Source organism: Halichondria panicea, chromosome 1 (genome assembly GCF_963675165.1).
Source record: "Halichondria panicea chromosome 1, odHalPani1.1, whole genome shotgun sequence".
Taxonomy (NCBI): domain Eukaryota; kingdom Metazoa; phylum Porifera; class Demospongiae; order Suberitida; family Halichondriidae; genus Halichondria; species Halichondria panicea.
In genome coordinates, this window is record NC_087377.1 from 9,799,912 (window position 1) to 9,818,256 (window position 18,345).

The 18,345-nt window shown below is 39.5% G+C and overlaps 2 protein-coding genes and 2 long non-coding RNA genes across 4 annotated transcripts; 2 read left to right on the top strand and 2 right to left on the bottom strand.

Annotated features, from left to right (window-relative positions):
• Positions 1–4,043: 4,043 nt before the first annotated feature.
• On the bottom strand, positions 4,044–18,340 carry LOC135339378 (sushi domain-containing protein 2-like). Its single transcript, XM_064535854.1, has 6 exons — positions 18,328–18,340; positions 17,897–18,118; positions 17,196–17,741; positions 16,765–17,022; positions 15,069–15,281; positions 4,044–4,729 (listed from the first exon to the last, which is right to left on the bottom strand). Exons 1-6 carry the CDS (start codon positions 18,338–18,340, stop codon positions 4,401–4,403), a joined length of 1,581 nt encoding a protein of 526 aa, XP_064391924.1. The 3' UTR covers positions 4,044–4,400.
• LOC135344731 (uncharacterized) lies at positions 6,356–10,861 on the bottom strand. The gene is made up of 4 exons (XM_064541988.1): positions 10,582–10,861; positions 7,307–7,627; positions 6,737–6,764; positions 6,356–6,471 (listed from the first exon to the last, which is right to left on the bottom strand). The coding sequence occupies exons 1-4, from the start codon at positions 10,640–10,642 to the stop codon at positions 6,447–6,449; spliced, it is 435 nt and encodes a 144-aa protein (XP_064398058.1). The 5' UTR covers positions 10,643–10,861; the 3' UTR covers positions 6,356–6,446.
• LOC135344771 (uncharacterized) lies at positions 8,690–10,265 on the top strand. The gene is made up of 3 exons (XR_010397531.1): positions 8,690–9,110; positions 9,717–9,802; positions 9,976–10,265. It is a non-coding gene; the product is annotated as an uncharacterized LOC135344771 (long non-coding RNA).
• Positions 12,124–13,095, top strand: LOC135344739 (uncharacterized). Its single transcript, XR_010397515.1, has 2 exons — positions 12,124–12,727; positions 12,779–13,095. It is a non-coding gene; the product is annotated as an uncharacterized LOC135344739 (long non-coding RNA).
• Positions 18,341–18,345: the final 5 nt, after the last annotated feature.

The following is an 18,345-nucleotide window of genomic DNA, read 5'->3' on the forward strand; positions in this document are numbered from 1 at the left end:
TTTATCACTGAATGATGAGTGGACTCATTAAATGCAAATGCGTTGTACAGAATCAGCCTAACTCATAGCTCACAATCATGTACATATATCTAACCAACCTTTGCAGTCTGTGAACTCTCAGTATTCCGGCCGGGCCTTAACTTGTCTCTTTGTTATGATGTGCAAATCACAATTTTTGTTAATTGGTTGCGGCCCCAATTTTATATACATAATACTACCGGAAGTGAATTATGGCTGTGGTTACCAAATTATACCACAAAACTAGCCTCGATAATTTTGGTGGGAAGATTATATGCATGGTTGCATTAGCAGCCAGGTTTGTGTATTGATTGATAAGATGAATTATTGTGTCTTATAACAAGCACTATAATTATGCCTCGGTTTGCGCATGCGCAAGTGAGGTACGGTGTGTGTGTGTGTGTGTGTGTGTGTGTGTGTGTGTGTGTGTGTGTGTGTGTGTGTGTGTGTAGACTAGCTGCTACAGCTGCACACTATTAATGGAGTTCGGGGAAGAGCTTCTATAGGCCAATTTTGTGAATTTACAAAAATAAAACTTTGTTCTCGAGCTTTAGTTACTCTGAAGGCCATTGCTGTCTTTTTAGACTTGTGTGTGGCAAAATCTGTTGCCTAGTAGGTAGCGCTGCACTAGCTATTAGTAGCTGCAAGAGTGAGACAAGAGGCTGAAAGGAGCTGCACTGTGCAGCAGCCATTATAATTATGGACTTTGAACTTTTTGCATCCTCTTTAGCAACTAGAATGAATAATAGTTACTCTGCATACGTATAGTATACCTAATAATTGGAACGTATACTGCTTATGCACGCTAGCATTGTACCCTAGCTGTCTGTTGATAGTGAATATTTAATATGTAAAGATGCATAGTTCTTATAATTATGTCATTAAAATAATGGTATCATAAGTAATGGTATCATAAGTAGACTGACTACTTACAATGTATATATAATATAATAAATGTATATTATAATTATATAAAATAAACATGGAATTGAAGATGAAATAATTTTATCTCTCAATGAGAGAAAGGGTTGCACAGAAGGCACATGTGGCCTATAAAATTGTACTCCCCAACAAATAAGACAAAAACAAGAACAAAAAATAAAAAGAACAGAAACAAAAAATACTAACCACAACAATAATAAGACAAACATAAACAAATACAGTGAACAGTAATTAAAAAGAAAAATTCTTAACATGGTACTTAAAACTAGTATATGAGGCAATACATTGTATATTATAATTATGGTAAGGAATTCCACAAGAAAATGGTGAATTAACAAAAAATATTGTATGTAGAACCTATAGACAATCTAAGTTATTTAGTATCAATTGTATACCTGACAGCATAATTATTAGCATATTATGTCTATCTTTTACGGACTGCCACTTTAGTTCATCAAGACATTTACATGTACAACTTAGACCATTGATACGTATTTTTATTCCATTTTACAGCAATCCATCTTGAGGCTCTTTTCTGCACATTTTCTAGTGCATTAACTACAGTAGACTCTCGCTATTCCGGCTCCCTGAAGTACGGCCACCTCGATATATCGGCTATTTGGCTTGGCATGGAATGCTAGCTATATGTTTACTGCACAAAACTCACCCTGAAGTACGGCCACTCGCTATTCCGTTAACCGGCCGGCCAGTGCTGGCTGTCCCAAACAAGGTTTTCAATGTAATTTTATACGTATATTACGGCCGGATATGACGTTTTGGGTGTGGTTTAGCGAATAAAATTGGATTACACTTCACTTAAATAGAGAACAGAATGATTCATTATCCTACATTATCCTCGAGACAAGAACCGCAAAACTAGTCATTAGATTTGAGGTAAGGTCGTTTTTAAGCCGCGGCTATTTCCTGAGCTGAAGCCACCTCGCTATTCCGGCCAAGCTGCATGGTCCCAAAGGTGACCGGATTAACAAGAGTCTACTGTAGCCAAAACATAATTATTGGTTTGCGCTTGTTAGTGAAGTCCATTGTCTTGCATTTGCTAGTATTCAGGCTTAATTGCCAGTCTTGTGTCCAACGATGTAGGGTGTGTATGTCATTTTGTATATAGCACCACACAGTCTGATCTAGCTTTCTTCCACTTTGTTGTTAGTCATCAGCGAATAGTCTTATGCTTGACTTTACATTTGTTCCAATGTCATTGACATAATATTATAGAATAAATAGCAACGGCCCAGAATCGACCTTTGGGGTACTCTTGGCAAGACATGTTCCCAGTTTAAGGCTTCACCATCTATAGAACCACTCGTTTCTGTCGGTCAGACACACATCCCTTAATCCAATTTAGCACATTTCCTCTGATCCCTAGGTTCTCAATTTTGAGTAGAAGTCCTTGACGAGGGACACTATCAAAGGCCTTCTAAAAACACTGTGAGTGGATAGACCTTCATTTATGGTTTTTGCCCAATCGCTCACTTTTTTTGCCCAATCGTTTACTGCTATGAGGAGTTGCGTTTGGTATGAGTTATAAACGAATAAGAATCCAAGTTTATCTCACTCGACCATAGTCCTTATAGGCCTGGTTGGATTGCAACTTTGTAGAGTACTTCAAAGGACGGACCACCTATGTTAATTTGTTGGTAGCTAGGCTTTGTATATACGTAGATGTACTTGGCCCAAATATCACTAATTGGCGTTTCTTTCAAGGATACATCTCAATGCTGTAAGCTCGTCTTGTAATAAGTCACACGCATGGAATGCAATAAATAATTATTACCCGAGGCGCGTGGGTTGTTTGTCTGTTTGTAATTTCTGAGTCTGCTTACCTGGATGCCATAGCACTGCGTTTTCACTATAGCCTTCACACAACAAGTTATTAATGGAAGATTTCGGTATAAAAGCGAGCAAAAGCTAAGAAAAACTTGCATGTTGACCAGCTCTACACGCGACCCTTTTTCGAGGTAGATCTACATAATATATATGCAACTGACTCTAAATTAGTAGTTTGTTGCTTCTATCTGAACACTCTTCCGGTTTTTATAGATCTATTTATTCATGTCAACATGCAGCCGAGGGTTAGCACTTTAAGTGCTCTAGATTCTAGTCTTAAAACATGTGCCTTCTGTGAACAAAAATAACTATAGCCAATCTAAGACGTTAAGTACAACATACACATACAACTGACACACGAGAATTATTTTACTCAGCTAGTGTTATGTTACTAATACAGTAGAACCTCGATTATCCGGACACCAGAAGCAGGCCGGATAAGTGAATATGCCGGATAATCAAATAGATAAACTACGCCTTGATCCACCCACTTTATTGATAAACAGCAGTGCCACATGGTTGTCTGCGAATGCGCAGAAGATAAGTAGGCATGTCTCCATGGTAACAGCTGCAACGCGCATGCGCGTTTGAGGGACACGCCCAGTTTCTGATCTGATAACAAGAAAACTGCCAAGCCGGATAATCGAGGTTCCGGATAATGGAGGTTCTACTGTATTTCCTTCAGCCACTTTTTTGCGTCATATGCAAAACTTTATGACACAAAAATATAATATTTACCAAAAGATGCCTACTTAATTACTCACTTATTCTTTAGATATACTAACAATATTCCAGCCTTGAATTAAGTAATTTTTCACATGTCCATAAATGTTTTATATCACGACAACCCTTTACCAAATGATGCATCAAACGGACTGTATGATTTTTATTGCACCTTTGTTACCTTGACAACGTGATATATTCTTGCCTTATTCTCATCCATTCCTATTTTGCTCAAAATTATGCCAAGGCATATACGGACAGCCTGTAACCCAGCGGGGACGTCACCACTGAAGTTAAGAGAGCAACTCCTCAGTGACAAATCCCCCTTTAACCCGAGAGGGGGGTGGGGATTTGTATTGATAGGTGCATTAGTGCCATTAAATCCCTCAAGTTTATTTTGAATTTGGCTCATCATATCTACCGGATACTCCTTTGCAATTATCTCGCGGCTAAATGTAATCGAGATACCGCTAACCCTAATGCTATTTATGCAAGCGCGAACCTTCTCGTATAAGTTTGTATCACACAATTCTATTGGCTTTTATTCGAGGCCTGAAATCAATCACGGGGTTTTATCGAGGAAATCGTATAATTATTATATAAATCACATGATGTTTTCATAGCCTTAAAACTGGCCGAAAGGCATAACTTTATGTTTGCATATAATTTCTAGCACTACGGTAAGCAAAAATTCTGCTGTGATAACTTTAGATGCAAACAACAGACTCGGAAAGATCATTACAATAACGGACAATAATTAATGAATACCACAAGTTGAAAGACGTAGATAAAACCACATAGGCATAATAATTCATCTAAAGTGTCCAAGTTCAAAGTTAACATACCAGTGTAATTATAGTTGTGCATTGCATTCATAGGCTACATTGTGAAGAATCAAAATGAGTATACGCAAACTCAACTCCGAACTGTTCCCCCACAATATAGTCTCTGTATTGTCCCTGGATAACTGGATCATTTGGTGATTCAATCTCAAATATCCCTCCACCCTGTCGATTACCCCCGTACAAACAGTACTCCTTCCCTCGTCTGTCCCACGTTGGAGAGTGCAGGAAGGTCACAAAACGACGAGGGGGTGTGTTCGGATAGTTGACAGCCAGGATGTAGGTATCGTCTCGTGTGCTGCCGTCAGAGAGAGAGCCCAAGTAGCGCTCGATGGTAATCGGAACATTCCAAAACTGACCTGTAGCAAATAAGTGCATGATGTAAACACTGTAGTACACTTCCTGTAATCATAACCATGTTCTACCTTATAAGGTTACTATTATAGACGAATTTTATTGTTTTCAGATTTTTCTGTTAGGTACTAATTTTGGCAGATAATTATTGTTTCATGTGTTTTATTATTAGCGCAGACATAATTAAAAATTCGATTACACGTTTATAATACAGTATAGCGCGAAATTTTCGAGGCACTTATATTTTGTGGAATGGCCTCTAAAAGCATTTCTTTGCACAATGCTCGTGGAAGGACTGCTTACCAGAAGCCACGCCTTTAATCTTTGCACTTAGCAGATAATTCTAACAATTTTCGTGTAGGATTGCTAACCCATAAAATCGAATCAGCAAACATTAAGCCCCTTGAAAATGTCGCACTACCGTATAGCAGGTAATTTTCGTGGGGTAAAAAATTCGTTCAACTCGAGAAACGGTGGTTTTCGTGAGTAAAAATTTCTTTTAGTCTCGTTGCCTGAACTGCATTCCTACGTTCCGATAAGCCACGCCTACGTTAAAATTTTGTGGAGGTCAGCTTGCCCACAAAAATATTACCCACGAAAATAACGAATATTTTATCCCACGAAAATTACTCGCTATACGGTATACGGTAGTAACATTAAGGGACATACCCGGAGTCAGGACGGTGTCCTTTAAGGTGACATAATTATTTTCGCGAGTATTAATTTCTTCTATTTCTGCTGAGAGTAAAATCGAAAAAATTTGTACTCGAAGATTATTAGAAATTGCAATGAATCTCATTAAACCACTTGCGAGTAAATAGAAACGTTATGATTTCACAACTTGAAAGAATTAGCAGAATTTATAAACCAGCAAAATGAGTGAAATAGCAAACAAAATCTACCTATGAAAATATGTCACCCTAAGGTAAATTGTGTGCCACATGTTGTTCTCTGTCATTGTGAATATCATGACAAAAGCCATAAAATGGACCCCCAAATTGACAGGGTGTATAAAGCAGCAAAGGCCACCTCTGTAAATGGCCGAAATTTTGATCCTCAATGGGGCTACGTTGTATAACTGATTGAGTGTACACAATGGCACTGCATCATTATGAAATTAATGTTTAGCTTAACATAATTTTATGAGAGTATAAGGTATTTAGCCATCACTTACCCAGCAGACCATGAGCCGATTCGCGAATATTAAGTCCACGAGCAATCACAAAGTGAATCATACTAACATTGACCACAATATCGGGCTCTCCCAGTTCAGGGTAACCCCTCAACTCTGTCTGCTCACAAAACACCCACATCACCAAATCAAGGTCTTGACAATTAGGGGCAGAGATTCGAACACGATTCCGATACATTCTCACAGATATTCCAGCACTTGTGTAAGTCTCATCAAGCACAGATCCATCGATTGATGCTTGACAGTTTCCAACACGGACTAAAATGTTTCGATAAATCCCGTCAAGTCCGGCTGCTCGAACCGTTATCTCATCAATGATATTGGAACTGAGTTGTGGATTTGCTCGCTGGTAATGTGCATTCACACTAATACAGGAGTCGGACACGAGGTTAAAGTATTCGTCTGCTTGACCATAGATTTCAAAGCAAAGGTTGATAATTTTATTTTCTCCGAGATTGATATTGTTCTGTAGTGCACTGGTGTTGGTGAGGTAGAGTGGTACGGTCATCAGTGGATCTCCAATTACAGAGTCATTTACTCGACGAATATTTAAAACTGCATGAGGGAGAAGAAACATAAATCAACCTGTAACTGAGAGTATGAACAGTGACCAGCCTAAGACAACTGATTATATCAAGTGCCCGCCCTTGTCACAAGGCCGATTATTTTCTAGCTATAATTTAACGCTAGCAGGAGTGTATTAAGACATAGATAAACAGTAGGAGGGATTGGAAACAAAAATGTTTGCGTGAAACACTCCGCGGTATAGGGTGTGGCTAAAACTACAAAGGATTATTTTTATAGTCAGCATGCTCATTACCTGAGTGTCTTGACTGCTCTACAATGTGCTGTGCATAGAAACAGTGAAAAAGTTAATGTTGATTTTTCAAGTAAAGAGAATCTAGCTATAAAAAGTCGACTAAGCCACTCAGCCACTATCACTAAACAAATAAATGCTGTAAAAGAAGGGATAGCCCTTACTAGTCGTGGGAGATCAAGGCCCGTGGTGTGTCTAAAAGTATACTAAAAGTGTGCTAAAGCAGTTTGAAGGACTATTCTGCAAACGTTTATGAACAGTACAGCCATATAATATCCTGTACTGTAATACACTGATGTCCACACACACACACACACACGCCCACACATACACACGCCCATGGCTTAATGAATTGTGCGCTTTGTTTACACGCCTTTGTTAATCAAAAATGTGGAAAATGCAAGACAGTAATGAAGCATGCCCTAAGTATTGTTTTAAATACAGGTACAAGTAAATTAGAGTGTCCTGTATAATTAATTATTGAAGATGCATGTACTGCATTCAATTTAAGCTTGAGTATACACCCCCACTACATTTTCACAGCTAAAAACGTCAGACATGGGAAGCACTCACCAAAAACACTGAAGTACGCAGGAGAACTCCGCTGAAATTTGACTCCAGAAACAAAATTTCCCTGTTCTATTCGACAAACCATACGATAGTTATCAGTTAGATCTGACGCCAGAATCACCGTTGTAGACTCATTGAACTGATCAATGTTTGTGAAGATTCCTATAGCCCGAAAATCTGCAATTCTTCTATCTCCTCTGACTTGAATGTCGTTGAATTCCCACACAATTTTCCCGTTTCCACGGCAAACAACACTCACGTTGAAGCCTTTGGGCGCGCTAATGTTTTGAGGGGCCTCATATAATAATATTATATCAAAAACCTCTGTAGTGGAGAGTTGCTAGCGGTCAGTAAACAGTGAGTAAGTTGTAGAGTCTATACCTGCCGTATTTATATACATGCATGCACAATAGCATACAAAAGTTGTGTTATTTATATTCTTAGACTACATTACATCATCTGTAATTGATCTGATTGGCTAAAAACAGTAGATTACATGAAAGCATAATCTACAGGAAGGTAGTTATTCTACAGGAAATGGGCGCATATTCTACAGGAAGTGGACACATATTCTACAGGAAATGGACGTATATTCTACAGGAAGTGACAAATAATTTGCAGGAAGTTCTCAAAAGTTGGAATGAAATTTTTAGTGAAAGTGACAAGAAGATGACAAAAACATTATAAAAAACACAGAATGCAATAGTTTTTTCAGTCAATATCCATTCTTTCCATGTCCACTGTTGCTTTGTATTGCTTTTTCCAATTGGGCATGGGCAGGGGGGCCAGGAAGCATCAAAAACACTTTAGTAGTCGCTTGACACTTTCTATTGAGGTTCCATGCCGGTCCAGTCTGCTCTATACCCCCTCCACTCCACCACAGTGCTTCATTCTTCTTCTTGTAGTGTTGCAGAGTCAGTTCTAGCATAGTTCTATGTTCTTTTTACGTGTCTGTTCTTTCCAGTATCTTCAGGAAGCGTTTCACAAGCTTTACTAAGTTTTACTGTAGTTTTTCGTTGTTTTGAAGCCGTCTTCTTGTCTTTTTCTGTCAACTGGTGTCTCTCACAGCTCCAGCTTGTCCAGCTCGCACAAATTCAATTTCTGTTGCTACGCACCAAACCTGGCTTTTTATAACCACGCCTTGCGCATGCGCAATGAAGTCCAAGTTAGATAGACCACACCCACTCGTAGAATATGTGTCTTAGTAACCGCCTTGGTTACGGTTAGATTCCCTCGGCTTTACGCCTCGGGCTAACCGCAACCGCGGAGGTTACATAGACGCATATTCTACTCTTAGGTGTAGTCTATCCTATACATAGAGCTAGAGTTGAAGTGTACGTGTACATGTAGATATAAATGCATAATGAGAAAGTGCCATGCAAACAATTAAACGAGCATGCTGACTATAAAAGGGCGTGCCGTGGGCAGCTCCGACCGGAAGCAACCAAAAAATGACAAAATGGCAACAATGAATATTCTTGAGTCTTGCAAAAAGACGCCCTTGACAGTTATAATGCACATTCTTTACATTTTTACATTCTTCTTTTGATACGCCTTCTTCCGCTCTCTCACGAGATAGTAGACACAACAAAAATGGCTGTCAAAAGTTTATTTCAAGAAGCATGAAGAAGTCTGTTCTCAACCTCCTACTGGGGGTTCCACAGGAGCTAAAGTTCGAGACTGAAGATACCAAGCAAGTCTTTGTAGGTTTAATTGACAGTGCTAAGCGTTGTCTTGCTGCCAGACATTCATTGGCCCAGCATGAGGATCTGACAAACTGATGCTGATGTGGACATAAATAACTCAAGTAAGTAGTCCATAGGTCTATAGTAAAGTTAGTAGTCTAGTATAAAGTAATGTGACTTCATCAACCTGCGAACGCTTTTTCGCTTTTTAACATTTGCATTTCATTTTACGGATAAAGTAGTACGAACAGGAGAGTTGAAAGTCTGTAGGGAAGGACCTTTGTATAATATCTATTTGCAGTTTGTTCGTTCATATATACAGTCATTATGCCTCAGTTGGGCATGCGCAAGATATACGGTAGTGTATCTGTGTGTGTGTAGATCGACTGTTACAGCTGCTCAATGATAATGAAGAGTTTCTGTATAATTATTGTAGGCTGCTAATCATAATTATTAATTTTCTTGAATTGCAATTAGTTGGGTTTGCAAAATAATGCTTATAATTATGTTTGCTTACTTTGAAAGCTAGTACAACTTGTGTGTAGCAAAATAGGGGAACAACGAGAGAATAAAGTAAAATAAAAAGAATTAAGCATTATCCGCCAGGGCCGATGAATCCATCTAAAATGTAAATTATATGTACAGTCATTAATAATGGTACTGCATGTAGCTTCATTGCCTACACCGAGGCATCATCACCCTTTCAGTAACATTCATTTTTTTCTCAGGTCACGTTGAAGACGCTTTGAAGGACTGCGACTGCCTTTGCTTGTTGACAGTCTCCCTGGGTACACCATCAACCTATGTAGAAAATGTAAGTATTACTTCTCAGTGTATCTAGCAATTATCCTAATATATCCCTAGCTCTTTGCTGGGGAGAGGAGAGCCTCACTGTCTGGTGGCATGCACTCCACTTGCCCTATTAAAATGGTAGTAAAGAATTTGTTTGATATAGATGTACTGATATTCATATAAATTCTTTTTCAGAATCGAACTTTCGATGAATTTCCACAATGGCATATTTTCAATGCCGTCTATTATGCAAGAAAGCAAGCTTCCTAACTCTTCCACAACGTTCCCTGGACTGTAGCTGACCTGGAGCTGAAAAGATTCCTTTATTGTGCATAGCCTTTTGCTGTATCTATTCATAAAGTATTTTGTCAGCCATTATGATAATCATTTATTTTTTTGTTTTTTTGTTTCTGCTTCTGGTAAAAAAGAAAAACTACCAAGAATGTATTTCCTTTCCCTTTGTGTATATTTTTGAGTGTTCACAGTGTGTAGCGAATGGGTTCTGAGCGCTTTTGCGCAAGAGAAAAAAAGAGCTCGTTACTAAGGCTTGAATGGAAATTTTGGGGTCAAAGGTCGCGCCCACGGCAGCTCTTTTTATACTCAAAACTCGCTCCGAGTTCCGGAAGTTGCTAATCCGGTAATTAAAGCCAACATGCTCGTTTAAGAGGCAATACCTTGTAGTAAACATACTCGGTAGCTTTACCTACAATCAGGCTTACTAGTAGAATGCATGTAGATCTAGTATATAAATATAGCTAGCTTATTAGAAGTTTTAATAGTGATGTATCTCCACGTACATACCGGTTTGGCCTTGGACCAACAGAAAGGAGACACCCCAAACAAACAGCAATCGACTGATCATTCTTGAAGCAACACTAGAACAATGTTTAAACACTGTACTGTAGCTCAATCATAGATACCCCTTTACCGGTCAAAATGTTGTAAATTTTACAACAACAATCTGGGAGGGAGCGTGCTATTAACTTGTGAATGTTGCATGATATTGGATTCTGTGGCAGATTGGATAGTATCATGAATGCGATTATCCTTTGAAGTTCTGCTGAGCTGTTCAATTAGGACACTTAAAAAAAAAGAAGTTTAAAACAAGCTATACAGCATCATGACTGCATGTAGGACTGAGTAGTATCCATTGGTAGACCCTCTGGACTATCTTGGTAGCCATAGAATATTTTCGAAGAGGAAGCAGCAAGCCATTTGTGTACACAGGCACTTCACAAGTGGACACAAGCTCTACAATAGTCTACATGCTTGCTAAGCAGCTTAGTTGACCAGAGTGCAGTTTTTAAAGGCCACACATACTTCCATCGAGGCAGCAGCAAGGCATAAAATCGATGGTTAGTTTGTGCACAGCCATTGACCCACGCCCATCTCTACAAGCCATAGCAACTTCATTGGGGGCAGAGATAACATCAAGCTAATTTGGTGGGTTGGGCTCAGATGCAAACTAAAGTGATGGAACTGTTCCAGATTGTGTCGAGATTGTGTGCGGCTGAACGGGAAAGGGAGGGGATTGGAAACGAGATCACGTGAACACAATTTCATGGACTGTCCGTGTTAGACTGAAGCATTAGCAGAATGGCCGGAAGTAGACAGGAAGTATATAGATCTGTGTTGCTGGGTATGGTTGCAGCCTCCTCTGTGGGCCCTCCTGCTAGTGAAGACATATCAAGGAAGTAGGGCTATGTGTGTATGCAAGCTTTTAGTTTTGAAATTCTTTTTTTTGTAGGTTCTTTCTACTCTGGAAATGTGTCCATGCTCTACAATTATACAATATAAAATATCCATGACAACTCATCATCTATATAACATTATTATGAACTGCAGACAAGCTATGACATTGTAAAGATACACGTACATTATGAACGATATGAGTCAGAATGTGTTGTCAGAGTCCGGTCTTCTGCGTTTGGGTAACGGTTCGTGAACAATTTTTTGACAGAACTTACCTGATCAACTTAACTATAATAAGTGTAGAAGAGTGATGCTTTCACAAATCTAATTAAATATTTAAGGCCAGGATTTTCATCACAAAAGTTCAGGGAATCGATGGATCTCAATCAAAATAGCACAGCACGCTGGTGAAGGTAACTTAGGTTGAAAGAACTGGAGTGATGAGTTGAGAGAGGGGGTGTAAGGGTATATTCAGAACGTACTGACAAATTCCAAATGAGCTGGCACTGAACAAACGAGGTTACGATGACATCAACTCTTAGCAGCTTGACAATGGTGAGCACGTTCTTGACGGCAATTAGTTCAATACTGACTTGGCAACCAAGAAGTGGAGAGATTCAAGAGTTGCTGGTCGACTCAGGTAAAGGTAGCCTCGATCCCAGGCCGAGTTTTCGCTTTTATAACGGTTAGGCAAACAACTGGGCCTGGTACTAGTTGTCTGCGCATGCGTCAGTCGTTCGTCAGATTCTGACGAATGGATATTCTCGTTCACTTTCGTGACATTTATATTCGTGTACTATCGTGTACTAGAAGTCAGTTCCCGTTTTATCATTATTGGAATCGATTGGAATGGCTCTTAGCTGAAGCTTCTCTCTTCTCTGAAGCTTATTCTGAAGACTGAACAACAAGGGAAGAGGTATAAAGCTTTGTCAAGCTTGTTAAGGTCAGATATTTTTGTGTGGGCCCTATGGCCGGCTAGGCTATGCTATCAAGTCTTGTTCATGTTTGGCAAGAATGTAGGTAGACTATAGTTTCATCATTAATATGGTGGATCAAGTGAAGAGTGTGAGCTAGAGAACTTGGTGCTGCCATCATCAGCTCGTCGACAATGACACTATAACCGAGAAATTTAATATGTATAGATCTACACGTATTTAAAATGTCTACTTCTCTGTACAGGAGCAATGGCTAATATCCAGCTATCCCAACAGTGCTCCTCTTGGCTATACTAACGGACGAGACTGGACAGTTTGAGGTAAGGGTTTAACCGTCTTTGGTTTCTTTTAATATTGTCCTATACTCACAGACACAGGACTGGAGTATGACCTGCTCATTCGAGCGTTGCTGGGTAGCTCAGAGACATCAAGAGAATCTACGTTTTCTCAAGTAATGAGTTACGAGTTGGGGCCTAGAATCAGAGAAGTCCAGCAGCCTGCTAAATCTTTTTGAAACGTAATTTGAAGGCATTCAATCATCCTAAAGTTGCCCTGGGTCACTGTAATTGTGCTGCAGCACAACTGGCAACTCCCCAGGCCTTTGTGAAGCAGCTCCCTATGTGCATCTTTTGTGTACTCACTCTGTGCATTTTCTGTGTACAAATTTCTATTATTGATTTATTAAATATTTTTGCCGACCACAAATATACAATGAAAATTTGACGCATGCGCAGACAACTAGTACCAGGCCCAGTTGTTCGCCTAACCGTTATAAAAGCGAAAACTCGGCCTGGGATCGAGGCTAAGGTAAAGGCTGATGAGAATAGACGGGGGATGTCTGCTGCTTCTTGCTTTTCTTTCGCTGAAAAAAACGCAATTTCTGACTTCCCATGCCCATTGTTTACAATCACACCTGTGTGGGAAAAGAGCAACATGACATTTTCACACTTTTTCATTGAGGCAAAATTCTTCTTTCGAGTTAGTACAGCTACTATGTAATAGCTATTCTCATAGAGTAAAGCTAAAGGAATCAGAAAATTCACACTAAAACTTTCAATTGTGAACAGTCAGATCAGGACACCCCACACAAAGAAGGCACCCCATTCGACTTATTTCACAACACTGGAGAACAACAAAAAGCTTACATATCAAAAAAAGGGGCTATCCTGTTAAATCTCAAGTCAAGGAAAGAGCCAATATGCTTACTAGCTTCTAAAAGTGTATCAGAAACTAGATTCTCCCCAAACAGTGCTAAAAACAGGTAAATGGTGAATCATAGCTAACTTGTAGCTCAACAGGTATATCTTATTACTTAAAACGCTCAAAATATTGTTAGTATAGATTACTACTGACATTAAAGGTCTTAGATAGTCGTTTTTCTTACCTTTAGAACCGAGTAAAACTCTGAAAAGTCTTAGCACAAAATTAGTTAATTCGCGGTCTAACGCGGATAGACCTCAGCTCTCAATGTATGATCTATAGCGCACGTGATCTCGTTTCCAATCCCCTTCCTCTACTATCTATGGTACAGCTTATCCATAGCATGAAGCCATTCTATGTGTAGCACTTAGATACATAATAACCAAGTCAAGCAATGTACTTTGCTGTTTTGACTTCACAGCAGGGAAAGAGAAAACTTGACATAGAGTAATTCAAGCTTAACTCAACAAAAATTGGAAACAGAGTAAAGACAACAGACTCAGAGCTTGTCAGTGGTATAAACTTACTTCTCTAGAGTACCTCCCAGCCCTTGAGTGCTAGTGAATAGAAGAGCTAGAAACAGTTAAAATACAACACAGAACGATCGATCACGAAAATATTTGCGAGCGCGAAATATAATGCGGAGTGTTTCAACCTTTTACACAGGGCGGCCCGGTCGTTTCCAATCTCTCTTACTGTTCTATCTATGATTAAGAGGAGTATCCAACTGTAAGCAGTTGTAGTGTAAACCAGGTTACGGTACGAGTATGTCATACTACGTCACTATCAGACCTCATCTTAAGTGGGTGCGTACGTGTAGTGGTTTATTAGTTAAAAATGATATCAGCATACACGCACATGGTCTGCTGTGGTTTGTACCTCCAGCCCACATTTAATTTTATTCATGGCTAACAAATTACACAAGTACAAGTGTTAGTGACGGATTCAGTCCGATATGTAGAATGGAATATGCGTGAGAGTCGCATACTCCTCTTCATACACTCCTGACGCTAGGCATGTCCAAAAAACTAGGTAAATGCTTGCAGCATCAAACTTAATTTCTATACTATCCCAATTGAATGCCACTTGGATAGATATTGAAGTTGCCCTGAATATAACGTCCATCTAGTGGAGGGGGCCGGGCAGGGGTGAACTTCCCCCCCTAAAAACGTTGTAGAATAATGACATCGTTAGATCATTACTATATAAGTACAGCATCATCATTATTATTAGTACGCTTACGCGCGCCCAAACCTTCCCCCCCAAACTTTTCATCCTAGATTAACCCTGATAATGCGATCAGGACGACCAGACCAGATGGTGGAACATTTTCCCAAAACATCCGTAATTTGTTAGTCATGCACTTTATGATGTGGCTTAATGTTTGGCTATACGTAGGAACAATTACCGATCTAGGCGTGCAGCAAAACTTGTGAAGCTGACTATACCATATTGACATACCTGGATTTTGACAGTTCACTCCGTTGTAATTGAAGGGGCATGTGCAAATGTAGGATCCAGCTAGTAGCGCACAGCTTCTATTGTTCTCACATGGACTAACGTCACAATCCATCGCGAGGGACGTGTCACACCTGACCCCAGTGTAGCTAACGGAGCAGCTGCAGGTATTTGTGGCAATGCAAGCCCCGTTGAGGCATGGTGGATCACATACAGCTGTGTGTGTGTGTGTGTGTGTTTGAGAGCGTGTACGGTGCAAAATTTGTGATCATTTTTTCACGTACGCGCTAAAATAGTACAGGATGAGCCAAAATAGTACAGGATGAGTTGGTACTTTTATTCACAGAATGTATCTCAGGAGTCTAAATGTCTAAAAATTTTTTTGATGAATTGACGTGCGTATTATAATATAGCACCGTAATAAAGGCTTAAGCACCACTGTAATCTTAGTGCCGAACTAGACAGTCAAATTATTCTTGGCTATATATAATCTCCAAGATATTCATAATGCAAATCAAAGAATGTACCGGATTGACGTAGGGCTTTTCTGGCTAATCCTAGCAATTAAGTTTTACATCGCAAATGTTTCGTAGTCTGCATGGTGCATTGTATTACTTTTGGTTAGTTACTAGTAGCCCAGAATCCAGCAATCTGATTGGTCAGTACAGGGTTTATATATATTTCCCATATTAACCTGTAAATTCTCATATAAACCTGTAATTTTCATGTTCACAACAACCCTTCATTATTAATTTTTTGTTTTTCAAACATGTTTTTTGTAGATTGTATTATAAAAAACAATGAGAAGTAACTGTTCTGTTTTTGGTAATGACAAAAAATTATAATGTTCAGTCGCTGTTAATACGTTGGTTGTTGGATGTAGGCATATAGAGATTGATGGTATAACGTTGCAGGCACTAGTTTGGAGGCATAAATTGACAGCAGTTGGTCTGTGAGTTCTGTTGCACTGCCATCTGTGAGTGATCAGTGTGTGCCAGTATGTTAATTGGCTTTACGTTGAGGATGTCTGAAACTGACTTCTTTTGACACTCAGAAGTTCTCTTGTAGCTGCGAACTCCTTCCAAGCTTCGGTGTCCAGTTGTTTCCATTATCATTTGTTCGTCCACTCCAGCGTTGTAGAGTCTAGTAGCAGCAGTTGCATGGAGTATGTATTAGAGGTTCTTTTGTGACCCTAGTCCAGCTCTCTGCAAGCGCTTCATTTCGGAGTCTAGGCACACTCGAAAGTCAGCAAAACAAGCATCTATATCCTTGAACAGGTCAATCCCGGGATTTCCATTCTAATTATTCACCTTATGCAGATATCACTATCCAAACTGTACACTGCACCTGCCGTGATAAGAGGCCTGCAGACACTTTGCTTCATTCGCTTTGAGTTAGATAGAGAAGATTGTGCAGGTTCTGTTGGCTCGTCCAACTCCTCTTCCTTTCTTTGTTCTGTAGAAAGAGTAGCCAGCTCCGCCTCCACATTTATGTCGTAGAGGGCGGGGTCTATGGGCTCGGTCATTATTAATATTATGCCGAGTACTTCTTCAGAAAAGAGCTTGTCTAGGCCTAGGTCTTCGTCCGCGTCCATTCTTTCGGTTAGTTTTTGAAATGAACCTAGCAACTAAACTCGTTAGATACTGTTTAGGAGGTATCTAACTATTATGTATAGAATTAAGAAATGTGTATTGCTTACTTGGTCGGGAAATGTTCACAATATCTTCAAACTCCTGTCCTCCATTGAGGGTCGAGAGTCCGACCATAGTGTTTTCAGTCGTGGCTATATCAAACCGACAGAAAAAGTCATCCCCACAGAGGTCATCTGCTTCCTGCTCTAGGGATGGATTAGAAAATACTACCTCGAATGTCGGTTCAAAGTTCGGGAAGGTGTAGTTAGCCCAGCTCTCACCCTCAGGATATGTGAAAAGACTGTCTTGTGGCCTGTTAATACTCCCTACATGTAACATCATAATTATTAACGTTAACAAACGAAAATAGTGCAAAGCTGACACCTATTGAGTTCAACCGCATAATGATCTATATTACCTACATAAAGTTAATGCCAGATTTGGGGAGGGCAGAGAGTGTATCATAAATTTTTTCGTGGCTACATTATATTATACTCACACGTAACTCCAAACATTTCATGGATGGTCTTCAAGTCCGCATCCAGCGAAAGGGGATTCCCAGTACGTGGTGTGAGGTCATCAGCTGTCTCCCCATTGTAGTTTCCTATTAACCCTTGGGTTCTCCCTTTCCATAAAATGGGAAAACTCACTAACAGAATTGATAAGAAACCATTCTCTTCTCTAACTTCAATATACGCTCCGCTATTGAATCTCGCAAAAAGTTTATTTCTATCTTTTTCGACAGCCACTCCATTGAATTGTTGAAGAGACACTTCAGTAAAATCGATAAATGTTCCATTTATAAGAGCATCAGGGTCATCGGAAAAACCAACTTGAAACTGGATTATACTAGAACCGTCGCTCATAGCAACAGTGGAGAAGACAGAAGCTCCAACTGGGTCTCCTTGAGGATTCACAGCTTGGGTCATTCGTCCCTGAAATGAGAAGATGTCATCCACTTGAGCTATCAGGTACTCTCCCTTGCCGTTAAAGGTGTACTTAAATCCATCCAGAGTCACAATGTGGGGATCTCCATAGACACACCCTGCGTATAATAATGGGAAAAACTATATACATCGTTAAGTCATCACTATCTAACAATAATTATAGACCTAACAATATGGACCACTATAATTATATATATATAATGTACAAGGGAGGAAAAAGTTCTTTCTAGATCTTTATCTAGATTATACTTACCAGGATTGGGTGGGTTATATCCTTCTCCATTGTCGGAAGGACGCTTCTGATAATAAGCATCACAATTACTAAGCGGTCCAAAGCAGCAGAGAAAAGCAGGAAGGACATCTTCTAGGAAATGGCCAAGAAAATTTTGTGGGGAAACTTTGTCAACTGAGCCTCCTCCTGGGGCACCCACCAACAGGTTTCCACTTTTTTCATAACAACATTGCTGTCCAGCACCTGAGGGACTATATTATAGAGAAAACACTAGTTGTGACAAAGTGTATAATTATTATACTCTATAATAATGATAGTGTATATTTAGTAAAGGACCATATAATAAGTTGCAAACACCACTCTAATTCCTCTGTAACATCATTAACTAGTTAGCCACCCTGCTTTTCCTAAGCAGTTGCATGCATGGTTTTTGCCATATAAAAAACTGGTACTGAAAATATCCATCCACC